Source organism: Colletotrichum paranaense (genome assembly GCF_030867605.1).
Source record: "Colletotrichum paranaense strain IMI 384185 chromosome Unknown Scaffold_20.1, whole genome shotgun sequence".
Lineage (NCBI taxonomy): Eukaryota > Fungi > Ascomycota > Sordariomycetes > Glomerellales > Glomerellaceae > Colletotrichum > Colletotrichum paranaense.
In genome coordinates, this window is record NW_026848978.1 from 1 (window position 1) to 25540 (window position 25540).

General features: G+C 54.3%; 7 protein-coding genes across 7 annotated transcripts; 3 read left to right on the top strand and 4 right to left on the bottom strand.

Moving 5' to 3' along the window:
- Window positions 1-362: 362 nt before the first annotated feature.
- CPAR01_15507 (uncharacterized protein) lies at window positions 363-1073 on the top strand (the record flags this gene model as incomplete). Its single annotated transcript, XM_060499755.1, has 1 exon — window positions 363-1073. A coding segment is annotated over one exon (711 nt), but the record flags the coding sequence as incomplete, so codon positions are not given.
- A 1880-nt stretch (window positions 1074-2953) lies between these two features.
- CPAR01_15508 (uncharacterized protein) lies at window positions 2954-3358 on the bottom strand (the record flags this gene model as incomplete). Its single annotated transcript, XM_060499756.1, has 2 exons — window positions 2954-3082; window positions 3122-3358. The coding sequence occupies 2 exons, from the start codon at window positions 3356-3358 to the stop codon at window positions 2954-2956; spliced, it is 366 nt and encodes a 121-aa protein (XP_060341332.1).
- A 2589-nt stretch (window positions 3359-5947) lies between these two features.
- CPAR01_15509 (uncharacterized protein) lies at window positions 5948-8575 on the top strand (the record flags this gene model as incomplete). The annotated part of the gene is made up of 3 exons (XM_060499757.1): window positions 5948-6905; window positions 6961-7809; window positions 7860-8575. The coding sequence occupies 3 exons, from the start codon at window positions 5948-5950 to the stop codon at window positions 8573-8575; spliced, it is 2523 nt and encodes an 840-aa protein (XP_060341333.1).
- A 233-nt stretch (window positions 8576-8808) lies between these two features.
- On the bottom strand, window positions 8809-9393 carry CPAR01_15510 (uncharacterized protein; the record flags this gene model as incomplete). Its single annotated transcript, XM_060499758.1, has 1 exon — window positions 8809-9393. One exon carries the CDS (start codon window positions 9391-9393, stop codon window positions 8809-8811), a length of 585 nt encoding a protein of 194 aa, XP_060341334.1.
- Window positions 9394-10110: 717 nt separating this feature from the next.
- On the top strand, window positions 10111-11306 carry CPAR01_15511 (alpha-soluble NSF attachment protein; the record flags this gene model as incomplete). The annotated part of the gene is made up of 4 exons (XM_060499759.1): window positions 10111-10143; window positions 10305-10428; window positions 10521-10827; window positions 10892-11306. 4 exons carry the CDS (start codon window positions 10111-10113, stop codon window positions 11304-11306), a joined length of 879 nt encoding a protein of 292 aa, XP_060341335.1.
- An 891-nt stretch (window positions 11307-12197) lies between these two features.
- On the bottom strand, window positions 12198-15783 carry CPAR01_15512 (DENN domain-containing protein; the record flags this gene model as incomplete). Its single annotated transcript, XM_060499760.1, has 2 exons — window positions 12198-12634; window positions 12690-15783. The coding sequence occupies 2 exons, from the start codon at window positions 15781-15783 to the stop codon at window positions 12198-12200; spliced, it is 3531 nt and encodes a 1176-aa protein (XP_060341336.1).
- Window positions 15784-23598: 7815 nt separating this feature from the next.
- On the bottom strand, window positions 23599-24778 carry CPAR01_15513 (uncharacterized protein; the record flags this gene model as incomplete). Its single annotated transcript, XM_060499761.1, has 2 exons — window positions 23599-24598; window positions 24708-24778. 2 exons carry the CDS (start codon window positions 24776-24778, stop codon window positions 23599-23601), a joined length of 1071 nt encoding a protein of 356 aa, XP_060341337.1.
- Window positions 24779-25540: the final 762 nt, after the last annotated feature.

Consider the following 25540-nt stretch of genomic DNA (forward strand, 5'->3'; position numbering starts at 1 on the left):
CTTCCTGAGGGAAAGGAATCCCTATGGACTATTAATAGGTAATAGGGGACAAAGGCTGGAAGCCTCCAGCCTGTACATGGACCTGCATGGAGGTACATGGAGCAGGCAGGTGAGGGTCCCCTTTCTTCAACAATTTTGCGGCGTGAACGTCATAGGTGAGTTTTATTTATATAACGAGGTCTTGTATGGTATTTGTATATATTTGTACAGTATATCTATGTATACTAGTATAGTTTATACGCGTATGGAACCGTTTCAAACGGTTGTGTATTGCATATTGGACGGTGATGGAAAAGATGCCTCAGACCCGATGATTATTCTCATCCAGAGTATCTCAAACACTGTGCTAATCATGAGCAGCTTATTACAGCTCTGAGATCTTCCTGGCGGCCGAGTTCAGCGAAGTAAGTGCCTTGTCGGCGTCCCTTGGCTTTGGCATCATCAACTGGCTCTTCGCTCTTCCGGCTTTCTACACGATTGATACTTTCGGACGGCGCAACTTACTCTTGACAACCTTCCCATTGATGGCCATCTGTCTTTTTTTCACTGGATTCTCATTCTATATACCTACAAACCCCGCCAAGATCGCCTGCATCGCCCTGGGCATCTATCTCTTCGGCATGGTCTATTCCCCTGGCGAGGGACCGGTACCTTTCACTTACTCGGCCGAGGCATACCCGCTGTACATCCGCCCCATTGGCATGTCTCTGGCGACGGCCACGACATGGTTCTTCAACTTTCTCCTTGCCGTCACCTGGCCTTCTCTTCAGGCGGCCTTTACGCCGACGGGCGCCTTTGGGTGGTATGGCGGTTGGAACATCATCGGCTTCTTCCTGGTGTTGTTGCTCGTCCCGGAGACTAAGGAGAAGACCCTCGAGGAGCTGGACGCCGTGTTCAGCGTTCCACTGCGGACTTTTGCGCGGTACGGGCTCGCGCAGTTCTTCTACTTTTGGAAGAAGTACATCTTTAGGCAGGACATTAGCCCGCCTGCTGTGCCGCATGCTGGAGGGGTTGACTATCATCGGGACTCGTTCAAGCAGGAGAAGCAGCACAACCCGACTGCTCGTGTTTAATGAATACTAGAGGAACATTTAAGTATCGGAGACAAATCCTGCTGCTACTTAGCCAGACCAGCGTGGGACGGGCCAAATGGTCCAGAAATGATTGCCGCTTTATAACAATGGCGTGATGGCACCACTATCTATCACTTGAGGAGTATATGGAGACTTAATGTACATCAGGGCAAGGAAGACTTGTCTGAGAAACGACTTGCTTCAACTGTAAGACTACCTATTTGGAAACGAACTATGAAACGATCTATGCCAAGCACACGATCTTCGATTGATCTAAACGTCCCATACAGGCGGCGTAATGCCTGCCCGCTGTGCGACTGATTTTCTCCACTCCTTGTTAATTGCGACGCAAACTTTGGGTACTATCAAATTCTATCCAGGCAATCAGTTCCGTAAAGGCCCATATGGCGCCCTCTGCGCGACGAGCAGTGAGGGCAGAGTTTGCATACGACGGGTGCATTGGCACACCGCCGATGAATGAGAACGGCCATTTTGGTCGGCTTCCGAGTTTTAGGTGACATACTGATCACAAAGATTTCTGAGCTGACTTCTTCCTCCGTTCTGGTAGCAGAGACTCATCACCAAGCCCCAAGTGCGATGATTTACTTCAGGTGCGCTACTTGTATATGTCTACATCACTCTCCTGTCAGCAGTAGTTGGTTGGGTGTCTAGGTTTGTGAGGAAGGAGGCATTTAGCATTCAGCAGGTGGTATGAAAGTTCCTCCTCCTTGTCTTGCGCCCTTCTCTCGACGTGTTCAAAACAATAGGTCATCTGAGATTGTAACCTGAAAACCTGAATAGGTCTCCTTTGGACGATTGTCTGAATCCAGTCTCCCAGGGCAGGTGAAGGTCTTTCCGAGCCCTCGAATGCTCCTTGGGATGGAGGGGCGAGGTGCACCGCTAGGTAGGTACTTGGGTCACTTCTCCTTCTGTCCTACCATAAGAGGCACAAGGGGAACCTGGCCGAGGGGTATTTGGAGGGAGTCATAGATTAATCCATAAGTCCGAGGCCTCACTCAACCTAACCTTTTGTTCAATTCACCATTGGTGACTCCTTTTTCTTTTTGTCACTTTCTTTCAGCATCTCGCCCTGTTCAATTACTTTACTTCAATTCAGCCGAGAACATCGGTATCGCTTTCAACTATTCAGACCCCAGCATCTTTCAACCTCGTGTCACTCTTGCCTGAAGAATAAGTAGGTATGCCTCGCATGCGTATTCGTCACCCTCAGCCTGAGGTATCACAGGACAGGTCGGAGCGTGGTCTATATGCTAGTTCACCTCGGAAATTCTCAACAGCAGTAAAAGGGACTCTTGCCCAGAAGCTTAAGATGGTTATACCCCTAATCCCGAAGTGCAAAGCTACCGAGCTGTAGTTTGTGGATTCGAAACCCACAAGCGACCTTCTTTTCCACCCTTTTTTTCTTCCTCGCTTTTCTTTTCTTTTCTTTTTTTTTCCCGGCGTGAGGCTGGAATATTTCACTTCGTTAATTGGGTAGAGGGAACTATAGATAATCTGCCTTGAGGTACGCATACCCTCGTCCTTGCGGATACAAACTTACAATTGTTCGCACACTACGCTCGTGATATATACGTGTGATGAACCGGTCTTCGAGACAGATAGACTACAATTTGTCTACCTGAGACGGCACCTGAATGACCAAAGCATCCAAAGATGTCACTGGGTGGAAGTGAACGGTGCAGTGGAGCTTGAGACCATTGATCAAGTAGAAACTGCCAAATATATAAGGGGCAGAACACCCCCGACGGAGCAATCCGCCGGGGCCGTACCGTGTATTACGTATTGGGGAAAACTGGGTGTATTGCGCTCCATACCTAACTACTAACCAAAACTCCCGACCTTCCGCCGCTTCCAGCCGTCTACAGGGCGAGCTTCACCCACTCCAACGCGCACAGGACCTCCTGGTGCCAGCCCGCGTGGGCAGCCAGGTTCAGCATGATCCGTTCTCTTTTACGGGTATTATCGTCGCTCGGGGGGGCCCGTAGGAGCTGTCTGAGGCGCTAGCTTGTCGCCCTGACTCTGTGCACCTCCGGCCCGCCCATCGTGGCCATTATGGCCAGGCCGGCGTCGATGTGCCGGATCCTGGCATCCGTACCGGCCCGGCTGTCCACGGCGTTCGTGCCGTCGCCTAGCCGGATTCCGCACCGTCGGAACGCCCTGCGTTGCTTCTCTAACTTCAACATGCCCATGGTGGCCACGATGGCTACGGCGTCGAGCTGGCCGAAGTCGTCGAGCCTGAGAGGGGCAGACTTGTCGAGGGGCATCGTTGGAGGCGGGCTCGTCGACGTGGTTATTTGACTGGCCGGCAAATTGACTGGGGGTTTGTGCGGGCTGGAGAGGGTGATGTGAGATGTGATGAGGATGGACAGAGTCTTCGTCAGCTCTGATGAGAAGTAAGATCTGTCCCGTTGAGTCTTGTCCGAAGGAACGTCGTGTTGAGTGAGGCATGGAGATCTTGGCGCTTGCAGAAGTCGCCCTCCATTTCAACGCCTTGCGGTCGTGGACGAAGCACTTTTGGAGGGGGGGGGGGCTCTGCCTCGACCGACGTGTGGTTGATTTCTTCGGAAGCCACTGTGGTGTTATTTGAACTCTGACCACAGGCCTTTAAGGTCTCTGGATCGTCTCCCTCTGTCGCTTAGTCGACTCTTTGGGTAATAGTGCCAGCACTATTTACACTTTGTCGTGTATATTCCCGGGAGGGTTGGATCATCCTCTAGACCTGCATAATCTCCAGCTGAAAGCTGCCTGTCTTATGCGAGGCATGTCGTAACGGGGAGGGCTAGATCTCCGTCTAAACCTGTACAATCTCCAGCTTGTCACTGGCTGTCTTGTACGAGGTGAAGGCTGAAGTGTTAAACCCTCTGATAAGCCTGCGTAATCTCCTGCGTGTTGCAGGCTGTCTTATGCGAGGCCAGTGCTGTAGGTCGGTGGTGTTGGGTGCATTCGGGACTGTCGCAGCCCCTTCCCTATGGCTTAAGGTTGCCGAGAGATGGGCCATTTCGGGAACGGTAGTGGATATGTTGGAGACCTCCGCGGTCGATGGGGAGAGACTCCAGTAATCCATGAGTCGTTGATCCCCGAGCTGTAGGAGGAGAGCTATGTGCGACAGGGGTGATGGGTACACAAGGGGGTGCCATTTGTGCTATCTGGCATGCCCTGGTCTTATGTGAGCATAAGGTATGTGTGTAACCAAGCAGATATGATACCAGCGGCCTGTTTAGGGCTTGATATGCTGCGTTGTCGGTATCGTTCAAGCTGAACCGGTGTTGGGGGCTTGGGAATCCATAGAGGGCTCCTGTTGCCTTGAGGGGATGGAAGGAGGATGAGACTGTGTCTGAGGAGAGAGAAAAGAAGAGAAGAGAAATTGTAAGGGAAAATGAGAGCATCTTATAGGAATTTGGAAAACATCAAGGTGCTCGAAGGGCCATGACCCATTTTATCTCCGCTGTCTTCAAAGCCATGAAGCCCCTCGGCTAAGTGCCCTGATGGCTATGTCAAGTTTCAGTTTCGTCGCCCATTAACGGAGATGGACTACCTTGAGGGTAGAGTGGCAGAGGAAAGTCAAATGTCGAGAACTCCTGCATAAACCTCTTGGGCTTCCACGCGACCTTGCGGGAGGGTGTATGGGAAATAGTATAGTTGCCTCGAGGACTGGCTCTGGGAAGTCTTGGAACCGTCTTTAGATCTGGTTGTACTTCAACCTCCAAAGATCGTCATTGAAACTCAAGAGTCTTGAGAAGCAGGTAAGAATAACCGGAAGTCATGCTACTGGTTCTCAAGCACAAGTATGCGAACAGCTACAAGGGGAAAGCAGGCACGGTGTTATCGTATTGGCTTATGATATCAACGGTACGAATCGTTCGACGCCATACAAGTCAGTTTGTAACTAAGAACAAGCCTGATGATCATGGCGTTCTCAAGTTTTTGGAGATATGTTATTGTCTCTTCTGGTTGTGTCAGGTGACAGTCCGCTCAATCGGAGGTTGGATGACTGGAGAAACGTCCTACCGCAAGCGAGAGACATATAGTTTTGCATCCCAACACGAATAAACCGACTGAAAAGGCAATGTGACTGAAAATATCGCCCGCACCTTGGGACGGAAATAGAGTTGACAGCGGATCAGCAGGGGCGAAGGCGAACGGGACGGCAGCCATCCACTGGATCGGGCCTGGGCTATTTTTTGGTGACCATCGGGAGCCAAGTGCCAGGGTAGGAGCTCTGGAGCCCCAACTTGCCAGCTTCCAGAAAGAGGGCCGAAAAACCGTGCATTAGCGCAACTGCAAGCGTCCGGGAGGGAGGCTTAGGAGGGGCGGCCGCACGGGAAGAACGCTGGAGACGTTGCAGGCGCCGCGGGCAGCTGCCAATCAGACCGGCCAGCGGCGACCCTCCCCCAGGCGGTTTTCTATCGATAAGATCGGTTCGCACCCCAGAAGCAGCGTCCGTGACCCCTGCAGTGCGCCAGTGATGCGGTGGTGCATCACTGGGTGCGACCTGACAGCTGACGTCAGGGGTCTGAGATGGACGCAGCTTCCCGCGCGACTACAAACAGAGCTCACCTCCCCGGTTTCCCTCACACGATGCTGCCGTTGCTTGTGTTTGCTTCACCAACTTACCGTTTCATCTTTGCCCTCTCTTCTTCTCGTTCTGTGTTTGTGTGTCTGAGGTAGACACGAAATACAGACAGACAATCAGACTTACAGAAAGGTTGACTGACATATTCACCGTCCGCTTGCTTGGTGTCTAATCATAGCCCGTGATTTCTTTGTAGCTTTTCACCTTGTATTCACCGTGGCCCTTTCCCGCCTTCGCCTTATTCCAGGGTGGCAGTTGATTCCTCGAAATATTGCCCAGTATGGAAACCGCGCCTGGCTCTTCGCCTTCCCCGGCAGCACCTGCCGTGGGGCAGGATGCGGTTGTGCAGGAGGCAGCGACGGACGTACCACCTCACAACCACCCAAGGAGCACAAACACAGAAACCCCTCCTGCCAGCTCTCACCCTGCTGCCGCACCTGATCCGACTTCCAATCCTGATCTCAACATCAACACTTTACCCTCGGAAAACGACGAGGACCAATACAACTACGCCTACTCTGACGAGGAGACTTTGGACGCATCTTCTATTTGCTCCTTTGAAGAAGAAGAAGACGGTAACTGGGAACGAGACCCAGACGACCCCGATACAATGGCCGGCTCGAGACGCCCTCACGGCCAGCGCCGTCGTACTCAGACCGATCTTACCGGCGTCCTCACTCTCGAGGAGAAGAACGAGCTCATCAACCTGGTCAGCAACATCTTGGACAGCATGCAGGACCAGATAAGCAACATCTTTCACTCTCCTCCCATCACTCCCGCTACGACCGAGGACCCCCAGCACTCATGGCTATCCCTCTCGCTGCTGAAGAACAAGGTGACCAGCAAGCCTGCCACCCCTCAATCTGAGAGCAGGGTCAACAAGGAGAATGCCGGCTCTGCTTCGACTTCGAACCAGCAGAAGGGTGGGTTGACGTACAACAAAGCCCATGAGATAGTCGAGAAGGAAGAGAAAGAGGCCATGACGCCTCAGCTTCAGGAGCTCAAAAAGGAGTGTCTTGTCGTCTTCAGGAAGTGGCAGGGCAATGTTCTGACGCGCGCCAAGGACATTTCGGTCAAGGATTCCGAAGCTTCAGCCGCCCCAGCCGGTCGTGGAGGTCGGGGTGCTGTTCGTGGAGCCCGCGGCGGTCGCCGTGATCGCGGTCCACCTCAGGGAGGTCGAGGCACTGCCCCGCGTGGCCGTGATAGTAGAGGTGGCGCCCTCAGCGTCAAGACAGGTGGTACGTTAGAAGCTGCCCACCCCATAATCCCGAGCTTTTATGCTGACTTGAACAGGCCCGCCGGCTACCCGTCAACCCGAGACCGACCTCTGGCTCATCAGACGATTCCCTCCGAGTGCCACACCACTGACCGCCCTGCCCATCGAGCGCCGGAAGTTGTTGCTTCACACAATTCTGCTGCTTCTCCTGTCACTGGAGCAGTACACGGCCTTCTCTCGCGTCTTCATGCTCAAGTTGGCGTCATCGCTTCACCTAACTCTCCGCTTCTTTCAAGAGGATGAGGTTCGGGTTGCCAGAGGTCTCGGCAAGACTGTGCAGGAGGTCAACGCTGATGAGGTAGTGGAGGACAAGTCTGCGGAGAACAAATCGACCAGACGCTGGAAGGTTGGACTTGCTGGCGCCGCCGGTGCTGCCATCATTGGTGTCACTGGAGGTCTTGCGGCTCCCCTAGTCGCTGCTGGCATTGGCACCGTTATGGGCGGTGTTGGACTTGGTTCCACGGCGGCAGCTGGATTGCTCGGCACTCTAGCCCAGAGTGGCGTTGTCGTTGGCAGCTTATTCGGCATTTACGGCGCTCGCCAGACATCCAAGATGATGGACCAGTACGCCAGAGATGTTGCCGACTTTGCGTTTCTACCTCTACATGGCGAGATGCGAGATGAGTATCGCGACGCCAAAGAGATCCCGTCCAAGGATCGTCGCCTTCGAGTTGTCCTTGCCCTCAGTGGTTGGCTGACTCAGAAGGAAGATGTGGTCAACCCCTGGCGTTGCATCGGCCACCAAGGTGAGGTATACGCTGTGCGATGGGAAGTTGCCAACCTGATGAATATGGGAAACTCGCTCGAGACTGTCATCAAGAGTACCGCCTGGAGTGTTGCCAAGAAGGAAATCATCACGCGGACCAGTAAGTCTCTCGCCACGTAACGCAAAGCCCCCTTGCTAATCATTTTTAAGTCTTTGCCAGCCTCATGTCAGCCATGTGGCCCATTGGCCTTCTCAAGGTCAGCAAGGTCATTGACAATCCTTGGAGTGTCGGAATGGTCCGAGCCGAGAAGGTCGGCATGATCCTAGCGGAGGCCATTAGTCGCAAAGTGCAGGGGGATCGACCTGTCAGCTTGATTGGTTACAGCTTGGCTGCCCGAGCTATCTACACCTGCTTGATGGTCCTTGCCGAACGCCGCCAATTCGGCCTCATTGAGTCCGTGGTCATGATTGGCACCCCGGCGCCATCCGAAAGCCGAGTTTGGCTTGCTTTGAAGAGCGTCGTTGCTGGCAGACTTGTCAACGTCTACTCGGAGAACGATTATATTCTGGGCTTCCTGTACCGGACGTCCAACCTCCAGTTCGGCGTTGCTGGCTTGCAGCCAATCCAGGGCGCCGAAGGCGTAGAGAACTACGACGTGAGCAGCATGGTTAGCGGCCACCTGAGATACCAATACATGATTGGTACCATCCTCAAGAATATTGGCTGGGAGGATCTCGACTACGCGCAGATCGAAAAGGACGAGCAAGTCCTCAGCCTCATGGATGAGAAATACGGCCGTGACAAGAGCCAGAAGCAAACTTACGTCGACATGGACAAGGAAGCTGAGCACATTCAGGAGGAAGTGCAGCACAAGAACGACGCCAAGCTCGATTCGAAAATGAGCAAGATGAAGATCCAGGATTAGGCTACGGAGAGCATCTTAGCTGCGGTGATCGGTAGAGATATGGTTAGACATGGGCCATTGTTACTGGACGTGGTAAATGGCGTGGATTATGGATGGATGGACTATTGCAATATTATTAGCTACGACACCGGGGAAATGGGCACAGACATTTGTAACACAACGAGATACGATCAATGGGAAAACGAATATGTTTATCAATGGAATGTCTCACCGGGTATCCTACTTAATGGGTATCATGCTTCCTCTTTTTTGCTGCTCTGAACGACAAAGTATTTTCCAGCCGTCCTCGACGCAGTCTGTAGAGGGTTCCAGTCCTCAACTCCTGTGGTTTCAACCTTTTCCCCGCGCAATCTCTTTGGTCGTCTCTTGTGACCGAAGCGGATTTCCTTGCCCAGGGCATTCTGTAGCTCTTGCAAGCCAATCGTGGCTTCTGCCACACCCTCTGTTGTTTCGTCGCGTAATGAACGAAGCGGCTCAACGCCAGTGGTATCTACGCTTTGGACATCGCGCACGAAATGTAGTTGAGAGTGCAGTGTGCGCAACATCGCGGTCTCCTCCGCCTCGGATTCGGGGAGCGGGAGGGCGGACAGGCGAAGGAGGTGATGGAGCTTTGCGCGGGAGATTGGCTCGTCTGCTGACTCCTTCACGGCGCCACTCTTTGAGGAGGATGGGAGGAGAGAGGCGACAGACCATGTAGGTTTCGAGAGAATTGTCGATGCTGACTTCGGAGTTGAGAGACGGACGGAGGAGGATGTGAATGTACGGGTCGGGGGGAGGAGCGCGCTGCAGCGCCTGCAGAGTGGACGTATCGTAGCCATGATCGATTTCAATGGTTTAGGGCTGTGAATGTAACTTGTTTAGAAGGGGTCTCGAGTCGTGATCATAGGTTGGTGTTGTCAGAATTGGATTACCTAGAAGCCGACCTACTTTAGAACCTAGAGCTTGAACCCTGGTGTTTCTTCTCCAGCAGCCAAGGGACTAGGGAAAGGCAAGTCGCAGTCTCGACGAATGAGAGTGTCGGGACACGACTCCAGCAGAACCCCACCACAGAAGCCTGCAACAGCAACACTGACAAGGGGATTCGCAAGCAAACGTAAGCCACCCTCACCTTGGTTTCCGCTAAGCCACAGCGACTCACCCCGCGCGTCATAGCTGGCTGGGCTGGCTACTGGTGCCACAGAACCCCCCCGAAGAAGCCAGCCCAAAACGCAGGGCCAACCGAAGTGGGCGGCTTGGGGGATGTCGCGCTGCTACAGTTTCGAAGCGCTGATGCCAGCCAGCAACCACCACCACTGCCACCTCTCACATCCTGAACAACGAACCAAGCGACGCACACCCTTCCTTTCTCTTCCTACATCCCGCGACCTGGCCTCTCGAGACATCTAGTATAAAGAGAGGTTTGCGATAACCCACCTAACGAACGCACGTATACGACGGCACACTGCAAGCCATCGAGGCCCGACACTTATCGATCGAGAGACACATATACAGCACACCCCATAATCGTAGCCTAGTGCTTGCTTAATTCCGAAACCATGGCTCAGGACCCTCGCGCTCTGCTGCAAAAGGTGCGTTGATGTTGGACCTTTCTTTCAGCAGCGGAGCTACACTTTTCACGGTGTAGACGGCGGGGAAGAGAGATGCCGCCGAAGCGACCCCGCGATGCATATTCATCCTGGTTGTTATCGGTATGGTGACACACGATCGCTAACATTTCATGATTGCGCAGGCAGACAAGACGCTCTCGAGCGCCGGCGGCGGCTTCAGCTTCTTCGGCGGCCGGGAGGAAAAGTACCAGAATGCCGCGGACCTGTACATGCAGGCAGCCAACGCCTTTAAGATGCAGAAGCTCAGTCAGTCATTTCTCATCCCCTTCTACGAGTACCATTTCTCTTCGCCGTTTTCCATGAAATAAGCAAGACTGACATCTCGTCCACCCCTACAGACCGTGAAGCAGGCCAGGCCTTTGAAAAAGCGGCCCAAGTACAGACCACCAACCTCAAGGAGCCCGACGATGCCGCAAACACCCTCGTCGACGCCTTCAAGGCCTACCGCAAGGACGATCCCGAGGCCGCCGTCCGCTGCCTCGAGGTCGCAGTCACGCAGTACTGCTCCAAGGGCAACTTCCGCCGCGCGGCGGGCCACAAGGAGGCGCTCGGCGAGCTATTCGAGACGGAGCTCGGCGACTCGAAGCGCGCTCTCGAGAGCTACGAGGCTGCGGCGGGGTGGTACGAAGGCGACAACGCTGCTGCGTAGGTGGAACCCGTGTCAGTTCTGGCCAAGAAAACGGCTTAGCTAACATTGCTTCAAAACCAGTCTCGCCAACAAGCTCTGGCTCAAGGTAGCAGACGTGGCCTCCCTCGAGGGCGACTACTACAAGGCCATTGAAAACTACGAAAAGGTGGCCGCCGTCTCCATCAACAACAACCTGATGAAGTACAGCGTAAAGGACTACTTCCTCCGCGCCGGCATCTGCCACCTCGCGACGGGCGATATGGTGGCCGCCCGCCGCGCCGTCGAAAAGTACGCCGACATGGACCCCGGGTTCGCCAACCAGCGCGAGTCCATGCTGCTCAACGACCTGCTCGCCGCCGTCGAGGGCGGCAACCAGGAGGAGTTTACGGATAAGCTGTTCCAGTACGATCAGGTTAGCAAGCTCGACAAGTGGAAGACGACGATGCTCGTGCGGGTGAAGAATGCGATTGAGGAGCCCGAGGATGAGTTTGCCTAAGTTTTGTTTTATTTCGGAGGTGAGGTCAAAGGAAGGGAGTTTACTCGGCATCGTTGAGATTCAGCACGACGAATGGGTCGAATGTGGCTGGCTAGTCAGGATGAGAATTCCCCTAGAAGGAAAGTTGCCCAAGTCATGGTATGCCTACACGGATGCGCCGGGGATAGGGGGCGGAGCGGAAGAGAGGTTGTAACAGAGGACTTACTACACCAGAAGAATCGGCATGGTCTGTTTTTCCCCGTTTGAATAGAAATCCATATCCACCACATTCAGTGAATCATGGCGCAAAGATCCTTGTGGCAAGAAGTTCCATGATTCGACAATCACTTAGCAGCGCTTACATCGTAAACCTTCATCAACCACTTCAAGTCAGAGTCACGATACAGATCAAGTTGAAGAATCATAAAGACCTTGAGGCCTAGTATATTCGTCGTTTCCTCCAAGTCTTCTTAGTCTAGTATTTGCGCAATAAAAAACGACCAAAGAGGGACAGTTGTATCGCGACTGCGAACAGCCCCATGTCATCCGCCAATGCTCTCTCCCTCTGTGTGTCCCTCCCTCTCTACCTGCTTCTTTTTTGCTTGCTAGTTTGCACTTCCTGCTCGACAGCAATGCAGTTATCCGGAAATGGCAATAGAATCCAAGTTCTGGCTCGCAGCTGGAAATTGAAAGACTCGGAAAAAATGAAGAACGACTTCTTGATGAGGAACCCCCTAGCCCTCTTTTAACCCCAGACTCCCCCTTATGCTCATATGATTTTATACAATTCTGCCCCCTGCCGTTTATTAAACATACATTCTTCCTATCGTACAGCGCAGAGAGGCAGAAAGTCGGAATTGTCGTCGAATCATGACCGGGAAATCGCCGGCAAACGTCATCGTCGACATTCGTTCAGTTTGGTGGACTACCAACCATACTGGGTACTTGCTTCCTGATGAACCCGTGTGCCCGTTGCTCGGCCCGAGGGACACCCTGGATCGCTCGAGGCTCTCTCATCAGACTGGGGTCCAACTTGGTAGGAATCCGGGTGACGACGGTTCGGTACTCGCCCGGGAACTTGGCGCTGGGAGCAGGCACCGAAGCCGTCCGCCACATGTGGTCCGAAGTATCGCCCAGATACGTCGGAATCTTGAGCTTTGATGGCGCAGCGAACCCTGAAGCGTTGCTTGACGCGCCGTGCGACATACGGATGGTCGAAAGGCGAGAGAATCCCGTGGAGAGTCCCGGCCGTCCACGAGCCTTCTTGGCCATGATGATCTCGTCAAAGAGACGGATCGACGCGTGCGTAGCCGAGTGTGTCTCCCGCTCGTGAATAAACTCGTTGAAAGCTGATGATTTGTTAGCATTGCCAAGGAATGTCATTCCGAGGAGCCGTTGTCTTACCTTGAGTTTCTCTCAACATTGTGGCGTACTCTTGTTGATCGTACGGAAGACTCTTAATGAAGCTGTTCATGTCGAAATTGTAGAGTTGGCCATTGTTCTTTTGCTCACGAGTAGGACGGCCTAGATGCTTTCTGTACGTGTACAAGAGACTAGCGAGGCATCGAACGAAAGCAGCTCGAACTCGGTCAGGGTGAAATGCTTCGCTGCACACCACGGAGACCTGTCCCAGGCAGCGGTTGTGAGAACGGGCATTGCAGTGAGAGCACTCGTAGATACCGTCTCCTTCTGACTTGTCGTCGCAGACGGAACATGTCGAGGACAAGTCATGGGCCATCCAGTTGAAGCAATGGCCCTCGACCCACACCATTGTGTCGGTGTTCCGTACGGGCTGAATCAGCATGTTGGGCATGATGGTCGATGCCGCCAGGGTAGACTGGGCATACGTGGAAGGTGCATATCCGGGCGTATACCCATTGTACGAAGACTGCGAATCGACCGAGATTGCGGATACCGACATGCTTGGATTGTGTCCGTTAAGGAAGGGCAAGCTTGGTCGGTGGAGAGGAGGGTGCTTGTCCATGCCAAAGGACGAGCTGCGGCGAGACTTCTCATCAAAGTGGCCCGACTTCTTTTCTCTCAAAGTCTGTGCAAAGCCGGAATCGCTGCGTGACACAGGTGTGGTCGGCATCGGGGGGAAGTTCATCGAAACTGGTGAGATGGAAGATTGTGGGCTGGTTTTGCCGGACTTGCTGGTAGTAGGCCGGTCCTTGCTGTGATCGCCAGCCTTCGAATGCAAGAAAGCATTGAAGATTGGTGGTCGCACCGAGTTCGGAGGGGCCGGCTCTCCGAAAGATGAAGAGTTCTGTGTAACCCACTTGCCCAAGGAGCTCGAGGCGACACTGGCGTTGTACAGAGTATCGTTCTCAACTGAAAAGGCGTCATACGGGTAGGACTCCATTGCATATGGCGGGGGTCCAGTAGTCACTCCATACCGAATGTGATGCGGCGCGGCCACATGGAGTAAAGAAATGAGCTTGCGACGATGCTGTCGCGGAAGTCGAACGGGCTGGTTAGTGGCGTCGATCGTATCAAGGTCCAAATCAACCAGCACGTAGTCGTCCTCCGGAAGCTCAATCTTCTCATATCGCCGCTCGATGCCGACGATGTAAGGGCAAGGTGCCTCGAGTGCCGAAATCAGACGCGCAGGGAGCACAGGAATAAAGATGCTCGCCCACTTAAGGGGATACAACAAATTGACCAGTGCGTGGCATGCCAGGTGAAGCATACCAGTGTGTGAGGAGAGGAAGATAATGCGAGACTCCGACATTGCGTACTCGAACAGAGCAACAATGTTCTCCATGGACAAACATCTGAATAGGGCGTAGATGTCAATGGTCCGGGCCCCTGGAATCTCGTTGATGGCTTCCTTTCGACAATATAACCGCAACTCTCGCACGCCTAGCTCGACCTGGGTCTTGGAAGCCAGCGGACTAAATGCCTCGGTGCACAGATTGACGACGTAACGCTCAAGAGGCTGCCAACGACCAACCTTGGGGGAGCTGGGTGGCACTCGGAGAACTGCACTGTCAGTCATAGGCACAACGATGGCTCGCAGCCATTCCTTCCAGAATGACATTCTCGTGGCGTCTCTTCCCAAGATGCCGTAAGCTCTGGGGGCCCACAGTCCACTCTCGCCAGCCGTCAAGCCGTCGATCTTGGACGCGGCACCGTGCCGAAGTGGTCTCAGCATTTCTGTCATGAGACTAATCTTCTCCTCAACAGCGCTAATCTGGTCATCCAGAGTGTCACGAGCTGAAGACCCCGAGGGAATCGTAGGGAGCTTCGCAAGCAACTGTGAGAGGTGCGCACGCTCAGCCGCAAGTCGCACTCCCAGACTGGCCGCCAATTCCCGCTCCTCGTTGGACATGTGGCTCTGCCGCCACTGCTCACATCTTTTCTCGACCTCGTCTGCAACCTCGGATGTCAGGGCGGTCCAGATAATGATGGTAATACCATATATCTTGGAGTTATCGTCCGAAGTCATTGTAAAACCATGCCAGGTGGAACGTGGCCTGTCATCGGAAGACACGATCTGGATATCGTTCGGGAAGGCAAACATGGGAACGTAGTCTGGGAATCTGCCACGACGGGCGATCTCGTCTGTCGCGTCTTTGGCTGGGTACCTGTCCAACAAGACAGGCTCGAATCGTCTCTTGAGGGGATGCATGTCTGGATCCGTGTTCAGGGGCTCCGGAGGAGGAATCACTGAGTTGTAGTTGCTGAGTCGCTTGGCAGTCCTAATTGAAGCTGGAGCCAGCGTGTTAGTTGACCGGAAAGGACTTGAGGATTGCGCTACAGAGGAGGGTGGACCTTGGCGGGGTATCGTACCGGCTCCTGGCGTGCTCGCCCGAGGAGTGGTGGGTTGCTTGCGCATGCTGTTCATGTCCCTGAAACTCATTTTGCGGCGGATGCTGCCCTTGATGCTCCGCTCGATGCTGCGTAGAGGACTTCTCCGGCCGCTCGCGTCGCCCTCGTCAGCCTTGATGCGCTCAGCTCTGGGGTTGACCATGGGAGGGCGGGCTTGTGTTTTGGCACCGGCACTGAAGGACAAGTCTTCCAAGAAGTTCTCTCGTTCGGAAGCGAACTTGAGCAAGGCCTTGTCAAAGTCGAAGCCTTCGATAAATTGTCCTTCGCCATTGAGGCCCGGGGGGAGGCCATTGAAGACATTGAGGCCGGCACCGTTGCCGGAGCCATTGATCTGGCTCGCCTGGGAGGGTCGAATGGTAGCGCTGCTCCGGTTGCTTCGCGTGTTCCCGTCTACTTCTTCGACAGTCTGGATGGAGAAGCGACTGGGGGCGCGGCCACCACCACCACCCGAGTTCTGCCTGGAATGGCGACCGACGCTGGAATGACGAGCAACGCGCTTGCTCGGGGTGGCGTTGAACTCGTTATCGCTTTCCTCATACTCGCTGTCCTCGGCGATGGTGGATTCGACGTTGTTGGAGGGGGGCTGCGGGGTAGAGTCCTGATAAGAGACGGACTCTACGCCGGCGATCCAAAAGTAGTCGGCGAGCGGCGTCGAGGAGCTGTCCATGACATGTCACTTGCTGGTGACCAGCCGGATTGGCGATTTGGCGATATGTCTGGCCGGCGAGGATATTTTTTCCCAACGTCTCGTTGCTCTCGCACGGGGGGCTGGCCCGGGCTTTTTAATCGCGAGAGGGTCTCGGGGTCCTTTGGGTCGTTGAGTGGTCGGTCAGGACTGGGGGGGTACTTTGTGGTACAAGTTGAACTTCGGTGCGGTGCGGTGGGTGGACAGGGCAGGGGTGCCAGGATCCGGGAGGTTCTGATAGAAAAGTCTCAGGCGACGACCTGGAGGGAATCGGGCTCGTTTAGCTATGGGATCCTGTCGAGGTCTCCATCCAAGACTGGAGAAGAGGAGGGGGAACAGAAGGCGGTGAACGCACGAACCAGGGAAGAATGCGACTGCTTCTCGACCAGCGACAGCTAAAGCGCCTAAGCAGCGGAGCAAAAGGGGCAGGTCAGGCAGGGAAGCCGGAGGTAAAGGATCGAACCCGGATCGTAGAAGGGCGAAAGCGTCGCGGAGCGCGAGGCCAGGATGATATTGATGGTGGTAGGTAGGCGTAGTTGTGGTGGGATGTTGAGAACAGGAGCCGTGATGTGAGGATAAGGTAGGGCAGACAAGCGGGCCACAAGTCGATGGGTGAATCAACAACAAGAAGAGAAAGCCGCCAAAGGAGTGGATCTTGGGAGAGTTTGGCTTTGGGTGTCGAGAGGCGGAAGCGATAGTTGACGAGTGAGGAGAGGCGTCAGCCAGGTCAAGATTGGTGTCAGAACCAGGCTCTGATCAGATTTCGCCCAGGTTTAGGTAGTAGGTTGGTCGTGTCGGACAAAGATAACAACAACGAACGAGAGAGGGCGATGGTGTTTTTTTTTTCTTCTGCTCTTGTCTGCTCGCTCGGCATAAACTTTTCCCCCTCTTCGTTTTTTCGGTGGTGACAGAAGAACAGGCGCAGAGCCTCCAAGAAAAAGAAAGGAAAAGGAAAACAAAAAAGCAGATTTTCCCGGCGACAGGCTACAAACGACCAAACAAGAGTCGAGTCGTTGGATGGAGGAGACGGAGGAGAATAAAGGCAAAGAAGATGGAAACAAATAATCAGGCGCAGCAGGTCAAGTCAAGTCAGGTCAGGTCTGGTCTGGTTTGGTCAGGTACCAAGAAGCCACGCGTGGATGGGATTTTCTATTCTTCTTCTGGGCGCGTCGTTCGGTTTCCCGTTTTACGGAGGTGTGTATTTCTAAATGCAAAGATATGGTAGGTACCTCACTCCGTACTTTTGTGTGCGTGTGTGAAGAGTGAAAGGCAGTGTGGGCTCAGGCAAAAAAAGTCAAGTGAAAGTCAGCGCAACGGGACAACGAACAACAACAGCCATGGCACGGTTTGGGACAGAATGGGAAGCTAATATGATGATCGGGCTCGACGCGAGAGAGAAAGAGGGCAAGCACCAACCTTTGGCCGCCTTCATTCGCTCCTGCAGTGTATTGGCGCTACCCGTTCAAGGAGGAAGGAGGTGGTGTGTGGTCACTGCCTGTGGTGTGCAGGTGCCAGGTGGTGTGGTGTGGGAAAAGGAAGGAGTGGAGACCGACACGGGGGAGGCGGTAGACGGGCGGACAGTCAATTGGGAAGGAACACTCTGAGGTACAGGGGCACCTACCTTACGCCAGTTGCGGGCGGGTGCAAGTGCATACGGGGGGAAACAGCGGGCCCGGGGTGGCAGAAAAGGGCAGCCAAACCTGAGAAGGCGCGAAGGGCAGGGGAGGGGGAAGGATACCATACTACCTTACGTAGAATGCTTCTGCGGGATGGTCACTGGAGGAGGCGTACAAGCGTGGGAGGGCCCTGGCAAGCCTGGCACTCCTGGGACACTGAAAGGTCGCAATGCAGCTACGTAGTATGCACAGGGAACCTGAAGTGCAAGCCGCAAGACCACAACAAACACTGGGCCCAATGGGACGCTGTGCTCAATTGCATCTAATTCGGTCGGGATTGGGAGACGGGACGCCTGTTCTGCTGTGAATCGGAGCACAACGCTATGAGATCTCCAGTTCTGGCCGTACGAAGTGCCTTTCTATACCACTACCTTACCTTAACTTACCTTTCCTTAACAGATGACGGATATTGATAACATGTTACCATACCTAGCATCGTGCCTTTGTTCACGTTACCCAGCGTACGGTACCAAGTATTGCCGTAAGGCTGGTGTTTGGGATGTGGGATATCCAATCTACACTGCCTTCACGTTGAGATTGCTTTAACCACTCCGTTCCTGCGAAGAGAAGACTGGGTGTATCCCCTCCATTCCTCGAAAGCTGTTGAACCGGGCTGACGGATAACTGACGTGTTTCATACCGACATTTTGTCTCGCTTTCTTTTTCCTGGAACCGAGATCTCAGAGGGCGGGAAGATGCAATGACATATGCACCAAGACCCTCAAGTCCCCATCGAGGAATGTCTCTCCATTGCCGCTGCCGTGTCTCGCGCTGCGCGCGCACGCCGGTTGTCCTTTCATGCTTTCAGCTGCTCGTGTGAGTCGAGTCTGGACAAGAAGAGAGTACCAGCGGAAGGTCAGTACTGTAGGTATCAAATGTTGCCCCCCCCCCCCATTGTTCAAAGTCTGACTTGGTCTGGACTCGGTGACAGAAGCATCTAGCGGTGCTGCCTTTGGCATTAGCCTCCAATGCGACCTTCTTGGCCCCCATCCTCTCCTTCAACCGCCTTTCTCTTCATTTTCGGTCTAGTGAGGCCAAGCTCTTGAAGAATATCACCTCGTGTTTGCCCCTTGCATAGTCGGCAGTATACTCTACGCCATCACCTAGTTTACTCTCAACGGTGGCTACAGAAGGCGGACTTGCGAGATAAGGTAGACCAGAGATGGTGAAGCGTGGAAAGAGTGTGCAAAGCCACCCTTGCGGTCCCTGAACTAGCGTTCCAGGCACAAGCCTAGCAACGTAGACCCCAATTCGCTACCTAAGCAGGCATCCGCTAAACCTCGGAACAGGCCATGACAGTCAGGGCCCTGGGCTTCGTTCCCCTGGATCACTAATACCCTCGCGGCCATCTGCTTGTCGATCAACTGTTCTCACCACCTCAGTCATCACAGTATCCGTACCTAACCTGGAGGTTACCATCGGAGCAAGCGCTGGGGCGACGAGGGAGACAGACGACTTCCTTTTGCGAATTGTGGATGATGTCCCATGTACGGAGTAGGTACTGCGTATGATGTCCACATTCACCCACTCTCGCCCACAGCTGCTGCCACTCTGATTCTGCCCATCAGACCCTTTTTTGACCCTTTTTCATGCCCTCCCATGAACTTCCTTGAACTTCCATTCCTTTTGATGAATTCAGCTCCACCATCGTGACAATCCGCAATCCACCTTTTGCTATGCAATACATATCCATACCTACCTACCTTAGCATCCTCAGTATCTGTACCAACACTCCGTGCTGGAGCAGCACTGCAAGCTCCGCAACATGCTCCTCCTCCGCCAGCATCCACTCTCAACTCCTCTTTACTCGGCGATCTCCTCTTCAGCTCCAGTGCCATCACGGAATATTCCAAGGTAAATCGCTCTTCCCCTCACTTGCTTTTTTGCTGCTGCCGCCAGAGGCCTAGCATCGTGTACCTCCACGCACCTAGTACCTTGGCAGATCGTTCTCAGCTCTGCCTCCTCTGCCGACCCTCAGCTCTGTGCAACACACTGACTATCCCTCCCGCAATCCTTTCTTCTCTCTCCCGGGGCTTCTGGTAAGTAGATTCCGGCCACTTAGCAACTCGAGAGCCCCCCATGATATCCATTGTCTCCAGAAAGTCTTGGGACCTGCTCCAATGAGGGGAGAAATCTGAAATGTGAGCGGCCCAGCGCTAGCCCACGACGCTTTCCAGGATAAAGGTCCTGTTCAATGCACCAAGCACCAAGCACCAAGCACCTGCAAAGCAACCTCGGGGGCTGCCCAACTAGAGAGCGCCCGTCTTGCAGAGCGCAGATAGATACACCGGTATCCCACGCCTTTTTTCTTCAAGACGCACGTGTAAGAAGCATCCCACCCACGAGGGTCAACCCACCCCGGCCTGCGCCTTTCGCTGAATGCGTCGACCACTGCTTACGTGCCTTGCGCCATCAGCCATGCGCCGGCATTTTGGCATGACATTACTCCTCTTCTCGCATTCTCTCGAGACACAGGACACAATGCGAGTATCCGTACAAGCCGCATCTACAGCACACAATATCGAAAAGAAGACGAAATAGGTTTCAAGCCCGCAAAATATGCAATCCCAAGCTGAGGTCAACCAACAAGCCTCTTCTCCATTCATACGATCGAGATGACGTCCAGCTATTCGTTAGCTCACGGCCAAACCCCCAAACTCCTGTCCCGAGATGCCGCGAACCGGCGCTTGGCTCATGTCCAACCCCGTTCGCATCTCCATCCACGTATCGCCCGACACGAAAGAATCTACCAGATCCAAAATTCTCTCGGAACAAAACCATCATGAGGATAATCCTTGGCTAGTTCTCTCGCCTGTGGATCCTCTCCACCAACCCATCGTATCCCACCCTCATGGATGTTGACAGTATCGACACCCTCGCCATTGTCTTTTCTTGGCCGCCTGCCTAACACACGACTCTACCCATCGTCCGACTTCCCTGTCATCGAGGCCTGTCGTCTGCGCTACCTGATCACGATTCAACTCATAGTTCGCACGAGTCTCTCTACCATGGCGGTCAAACGAAACCGACCACGCAAACACTTGACTATGACCTGTTCATCCGGCATCACGGCGAAGGCGAGTACAAAGTCTTTGCCAACCTGGTAAACTCAACCCCAGGTCAACCAGCCAACCATGCACGCCGCCCAGGGCCCAGGGGTTATCAGGCTCCTGCATCACACCCTCTTGGGATGTGGGTAAACTCCAATTGCCCTCTCACAGCTCCTACGCAAGACGGCCCATGGAGCTTCTGCAGACTGCAGCATACAAGCGCATTTCCACACGTCTGGCGTTCTGACGAATACGAATGGCTCAGCGTGGACAGGGCGAGCAAGCAAAGAAGCAGTAACTTGCAAGCATTCAAGGCGGTCTGCATCTCAATGCTCGCTACAGACTCCGGAGTATTCCTCGCCCGCCTCATGCACTTTGCCTCGAGTCGGCATCTATCAAATGTCACCTTGTAAACGTACCTGCTTGTCGACGAGCTTGCCGAATTGTCTTGCATGCTGTAATGGAGCGTCTACCTTGGTGTACAATCGCACGTTTCGAGAGCCTGTCGGCAGCAATTCGCTCGAGGCTTGTCGCCCTCAATGGGCTTCTTCCCGCTTCTCCGCGACGCCCATCGAGCACCAAGCAGTTTTGATAAGCATTCCTTGCAGTCTCCGGTTACACTTGTAAACCATACCTGTTTCTTGGAAGAGTGCGAGACCAGGACACTGCTCAGAAGTTCTCCCAGAACAGCAAATTCTAACGCGCACAGAGCAAAAGACCATTCCTTTCTCATATAGGCTTGATGTCACGGCCCATGGCCGATCGTGGGCCCGAGATGTCGAACATGACGGACAAGGATCGGCGCACAGCTTCAAGTGTCTGTGGGTGGTGGTGCCGGTGCTCGGTGCTCACTGGCCGCCATACTACCCCCCCTTCCCGAGAGCCCTTTGCGGACCACTTCTCATCGGCGCCAAAAAGCAAATACCAGCGCCGGCAGATGCCCGCCATGGCACTTTACGGTGCACTACGCACTTGTCATGCCCAGGAAACCCATGTCATCTCTTGAGATATTCTCTCAGAGTGAGTCGATTGCCCATACGCCCAATCCTTGAACCTAGGTTACGCCGCGAATTGTTGCTTCCCAGGGACCCGCCCGCATCGTGACATTTCGGAGACTGTTTCGTCGGTCTGGTATGGACACATCAGCGGTCTACCGGTACTAGGATTGCAGACGGCTCGACGGGAAGGACAGCCACTATAGACTCCTTTTCCTGCAGCCAGCCAAACAACTGAAGAAATCTTTGTTTCAGGTTTCGCCTACATACCGACTCAACCCACGCGCTAGGCACGTTACGGTGTACAAAAATCTACTAGCTGGAATCTGTCGGTCTTGTCTGCCTTCCCTGGCCCCTGGCCCGCGATAGCGACTCATCATCTCGCCGGATTTGGATCGCCCAGAGTTTTTTTTTTTTTTTCGAATGTATGAGAAGATGGCTCTACTCAGAATTCAACTTGCCAGATTGAACGACTCACAAGTCATGACTCTTCCAGCTGACGTAGAGTCAGTCTGCTCCTTATGCCAGTCAGCGGAAGGCGGGCGCATCTATTCTGGATTTCTTCATCTACCCACCCATGCCACCCGGAAATATCCTCCAATCTGCGGCGTGCAGTTCCAGTGGTTAATCCACACCTGAGAGGCTGAGAAATAAAGAGACTCAACACAGTTACAACACTAGATTCAAATTACGTCCCCGAAGCCGCTGCTTATTACATGACGACGCACTCCTTGCAGAACCCCCGTGTTGGGTTGGACTTTTGGAGAAGCTGGAAGCCCAACGTGTCTACTTTAATTCGCTTTTTTCGCTGCAAGCTACCCAAACGAGATGGTCGTCTCATTCCGGCAAATACCAACCGTAATCAATCCTCAACAGCGGCCTAGCCGTGGCAAGGGGAACCGCTCAAATATGGTGAAGCCACTTGTCGATCCCATGCAATGCAACTGCAGGACTGCAGAACTACAGAACCAGGTTCCTGTTTCGGACGGGAGACACGACAGAAATACGCAGAGCAACCAAAGCCGCATGGCACTTTTACTGCTGCTCATGCTTCTGCTGCTCGTGTCCACCTGCGGCCCTTGGCTAGCTATGTCACTCGGTGTACCACAACAGTAGGTCATATGTAATATGGAAGAAAAGAGAGGCTCGTAAGTCGTAATGAAAACGAGCAGGAAGGAATGGGCGCTGTGACCACGGTTTGCCTCCGTGACCCCTTTTATTTAGCCATAACCAGCCCTGTTGGAGGAAAAGAAGGACCGAAGGGTAGGTAAGAGGGTAAGCAAACGAATCTTGGGGAGAGAGAAGGGCGGCGCTAAGAACCGTTCGTGCAATAGTCTCAGGACGTTCTTTAGAGTTTTGAGATCTTAGATTTGAACCCGCTGAGATCTGAAGATGTCAAAAGGTCAGCCACCTGGTGGGGAATGGAGGGGGACTGTTCAGGAATTACACATTTCTTTAAGATAATGTGACATGTTGGTGCGGGTTTAGTGGCGCATCCGAGCGTCGTGAACGCCACGGCCTATGGGATTCTCACTCTAAAGTAGGGTAGGTATCTTCAACGAGGTTCATCTCAGCAGCTGGGGATGCCAAGATGCGTTTCTCCTGAGCACCGACACGCCTTCCGCCATTCCTTCAATGTAGAGAGGCGTGAGAGGTCCAACAACATCCAAGAAGCGAAGGATGATAACCCTCCTCATCCTCCTCCATCGTGATGCGGCGTTTGCCCCGGAAACACGGCTCAACGCCCCGACCGTGCGGGGGAGACCTGATCCAGCTCCCGTGATCCAGTTCCCTTTGGATTTTTTGATGGGATCTCAAGCCATCAGCACGGCTCTCCCCAAGGCGTAGTGCGTGTATACCAATCCCCGGATGGTGGAGATGTGTGTGGTCTGCCACTGGGCTGAATCTGGGGACGCCTTGAGCGCTCTGCGTCGCGTTCCTGAGCTGTCACCGTCGCCGGGGCTGTCCTCACCAATGCAATATTCCCCCTTCCCCTCCCACCCCAACGAACGCCTCAACTGCTGTTTTGCTGGTCTGGACTTTTTTGTGCGTGAGACTTGAGTAGACCTCCCTCGCTCACGCCACGTGTCGCGTGCCCAGCTTGCCCGTGGAAAGAAACCCCCTATTCCCCATCTCGCCCCTCCACCCGATCCCGAGAACCCCAAACATGATCCTCCCGTCCTCGCCCGGCTGCGCCCTCGTCCCCTCGGCCTCCTCCACCACGAAGCACACTTGCTCGACCTCGCCCGGGTGCAGCACCGGCCGCGCGCCCCCGCCCGTCTCCCAGTTGCAGTCCGTGTAGCCTAACCCGTCGGCCAGGTCCAGCACCACCTTTTCGAGCTGGATCACGTCCTCGGAGCAGTTCTCCAGCTGGGCCTCCATGACCCACCGCCGCTGCCCACCACCACCGGCCTGTTTCTTGCCGGAAGCGAGAGCGAGTGGGCCGATCTTCGTACGGACGATGAGCGAGGACTTGCAGATGAACTGGTACAGCTTCCGAAAGGTGCGCGTCTTGCCCGAGGTCTCGGTGGCTTCGTAGTAGCTCACCGTCACGGCGAGGACGTGGTTGCCTTCCTCCTTGAGATCAAAGTTCACGATGCGCTGGAGGGTGTCGCCAGCCTCGAGGTCCGTTCCCTTGAGGTCATCGTCGCCGCCGCCACCGCTGGTATCCGCAGAGTCTGGCGGGGAGAGGTCGAGCTTCTGGATCGAGTTCGCGCCGGGGGTCTTCATTTCCGCTTCGATGCGGACGTCACGGATGCTCTTGCGCTTTGCCGGGGCCGCCGATGCTGCTGCTGGCGCACCGGTGGCGCCGAGGGGTCCTCCTCCCCCCGGGACTGCTGCTACGGGCTCGGGGACATCGTGGTTTGCGCAGAGGGTGCAGCTGAATGTCTCGCCTACGTACGCGGAGCCGAAGCTCAGCGGGAGGTTGAGGATCGGGGAGAGGAGGAAGGGGGAGGGGTTCGTTGAGGCGGTTGTGTCGTAGGCGAGGGAGGCCGGGGTCGGGTCGGCGGGGAGGGTTGAGGGCGTCAGCGGGGGCCGGATCGGGTGTTGGATTACGAGGGAGGGGCGGGATAGTCTGTTGGTTGTTTTCGTGTTAGGGAAGCATGTTCTTTTTCTTTAGGTATTGGCGGACTAAGTGAGAGGACAATGCGGCACTCCAGCTGCGTGTAAGTCGGGATCTCTACCTGAGGACTTTCAAGGAGACGGAGTGAGGCTCCTTTAGGGGGTCGTGTGACGGGTATCTTTGATGGCTCATGACTGCGGTGTTCGCGTCTCGCTGGCCGATGGAGAGAGGGTGAGTTGCTTGGAGGGATTCGGTGTGTCGTCGGGCTCGGGTAGCGGGGGATGCGCCGCGGGACGAGATATGATAATTGGAGATACGGAGAGGTGAGAGACGTTGGAGAGATGGGCTGGTGGGACGAAATGACGATTGGGGGTCTTACCTTACCTTAGTAGCTCTGGTGGGTCCCGGGATGTCTTTTTATCGATAAGAGAGTGGGTGTGTGGAAAGACCCAGGCCGGCGAGCGGAGCTCTCCCCCCGCATGCCATGGCCCCACCCGGGGTTCCGATTTCGAGGTCCACGGAGGGCGGACGGACCCGCGCACTGTGGATGAATTGTCCTCCTAAGTTTTGTTCGAGTCCCGAGTAAAGGAACAAGGTATCTCGTAGTGAAAGCAGTTCTAAAAACATGGGCCAGGAGATCTTTCAGGTGGCAAGCTTCGCTAACGGCACGATGATATAATTCCGGTCTGCAGGTTCACAATTCGGTTGCAGATGTCGAGTAGTTTCGCGAGTTTCCTCTCTGTCATTTGTAGGGGGCGTCGGGCAGCATCATTCAACTCTTGGTCGCAGATAAACGAAACCATACATCGCCCAGCACTACACTTACCCGCCCATATTTTGGTTTGTTTTAGTACACGTAGCCATTCAATAGCCATGCTGGCCTATGGATGTCATGGATATTAAGACTAATGGAATGGTCTGCAATGAAGATGAGGTGGAAGATTTGGGAAAGTT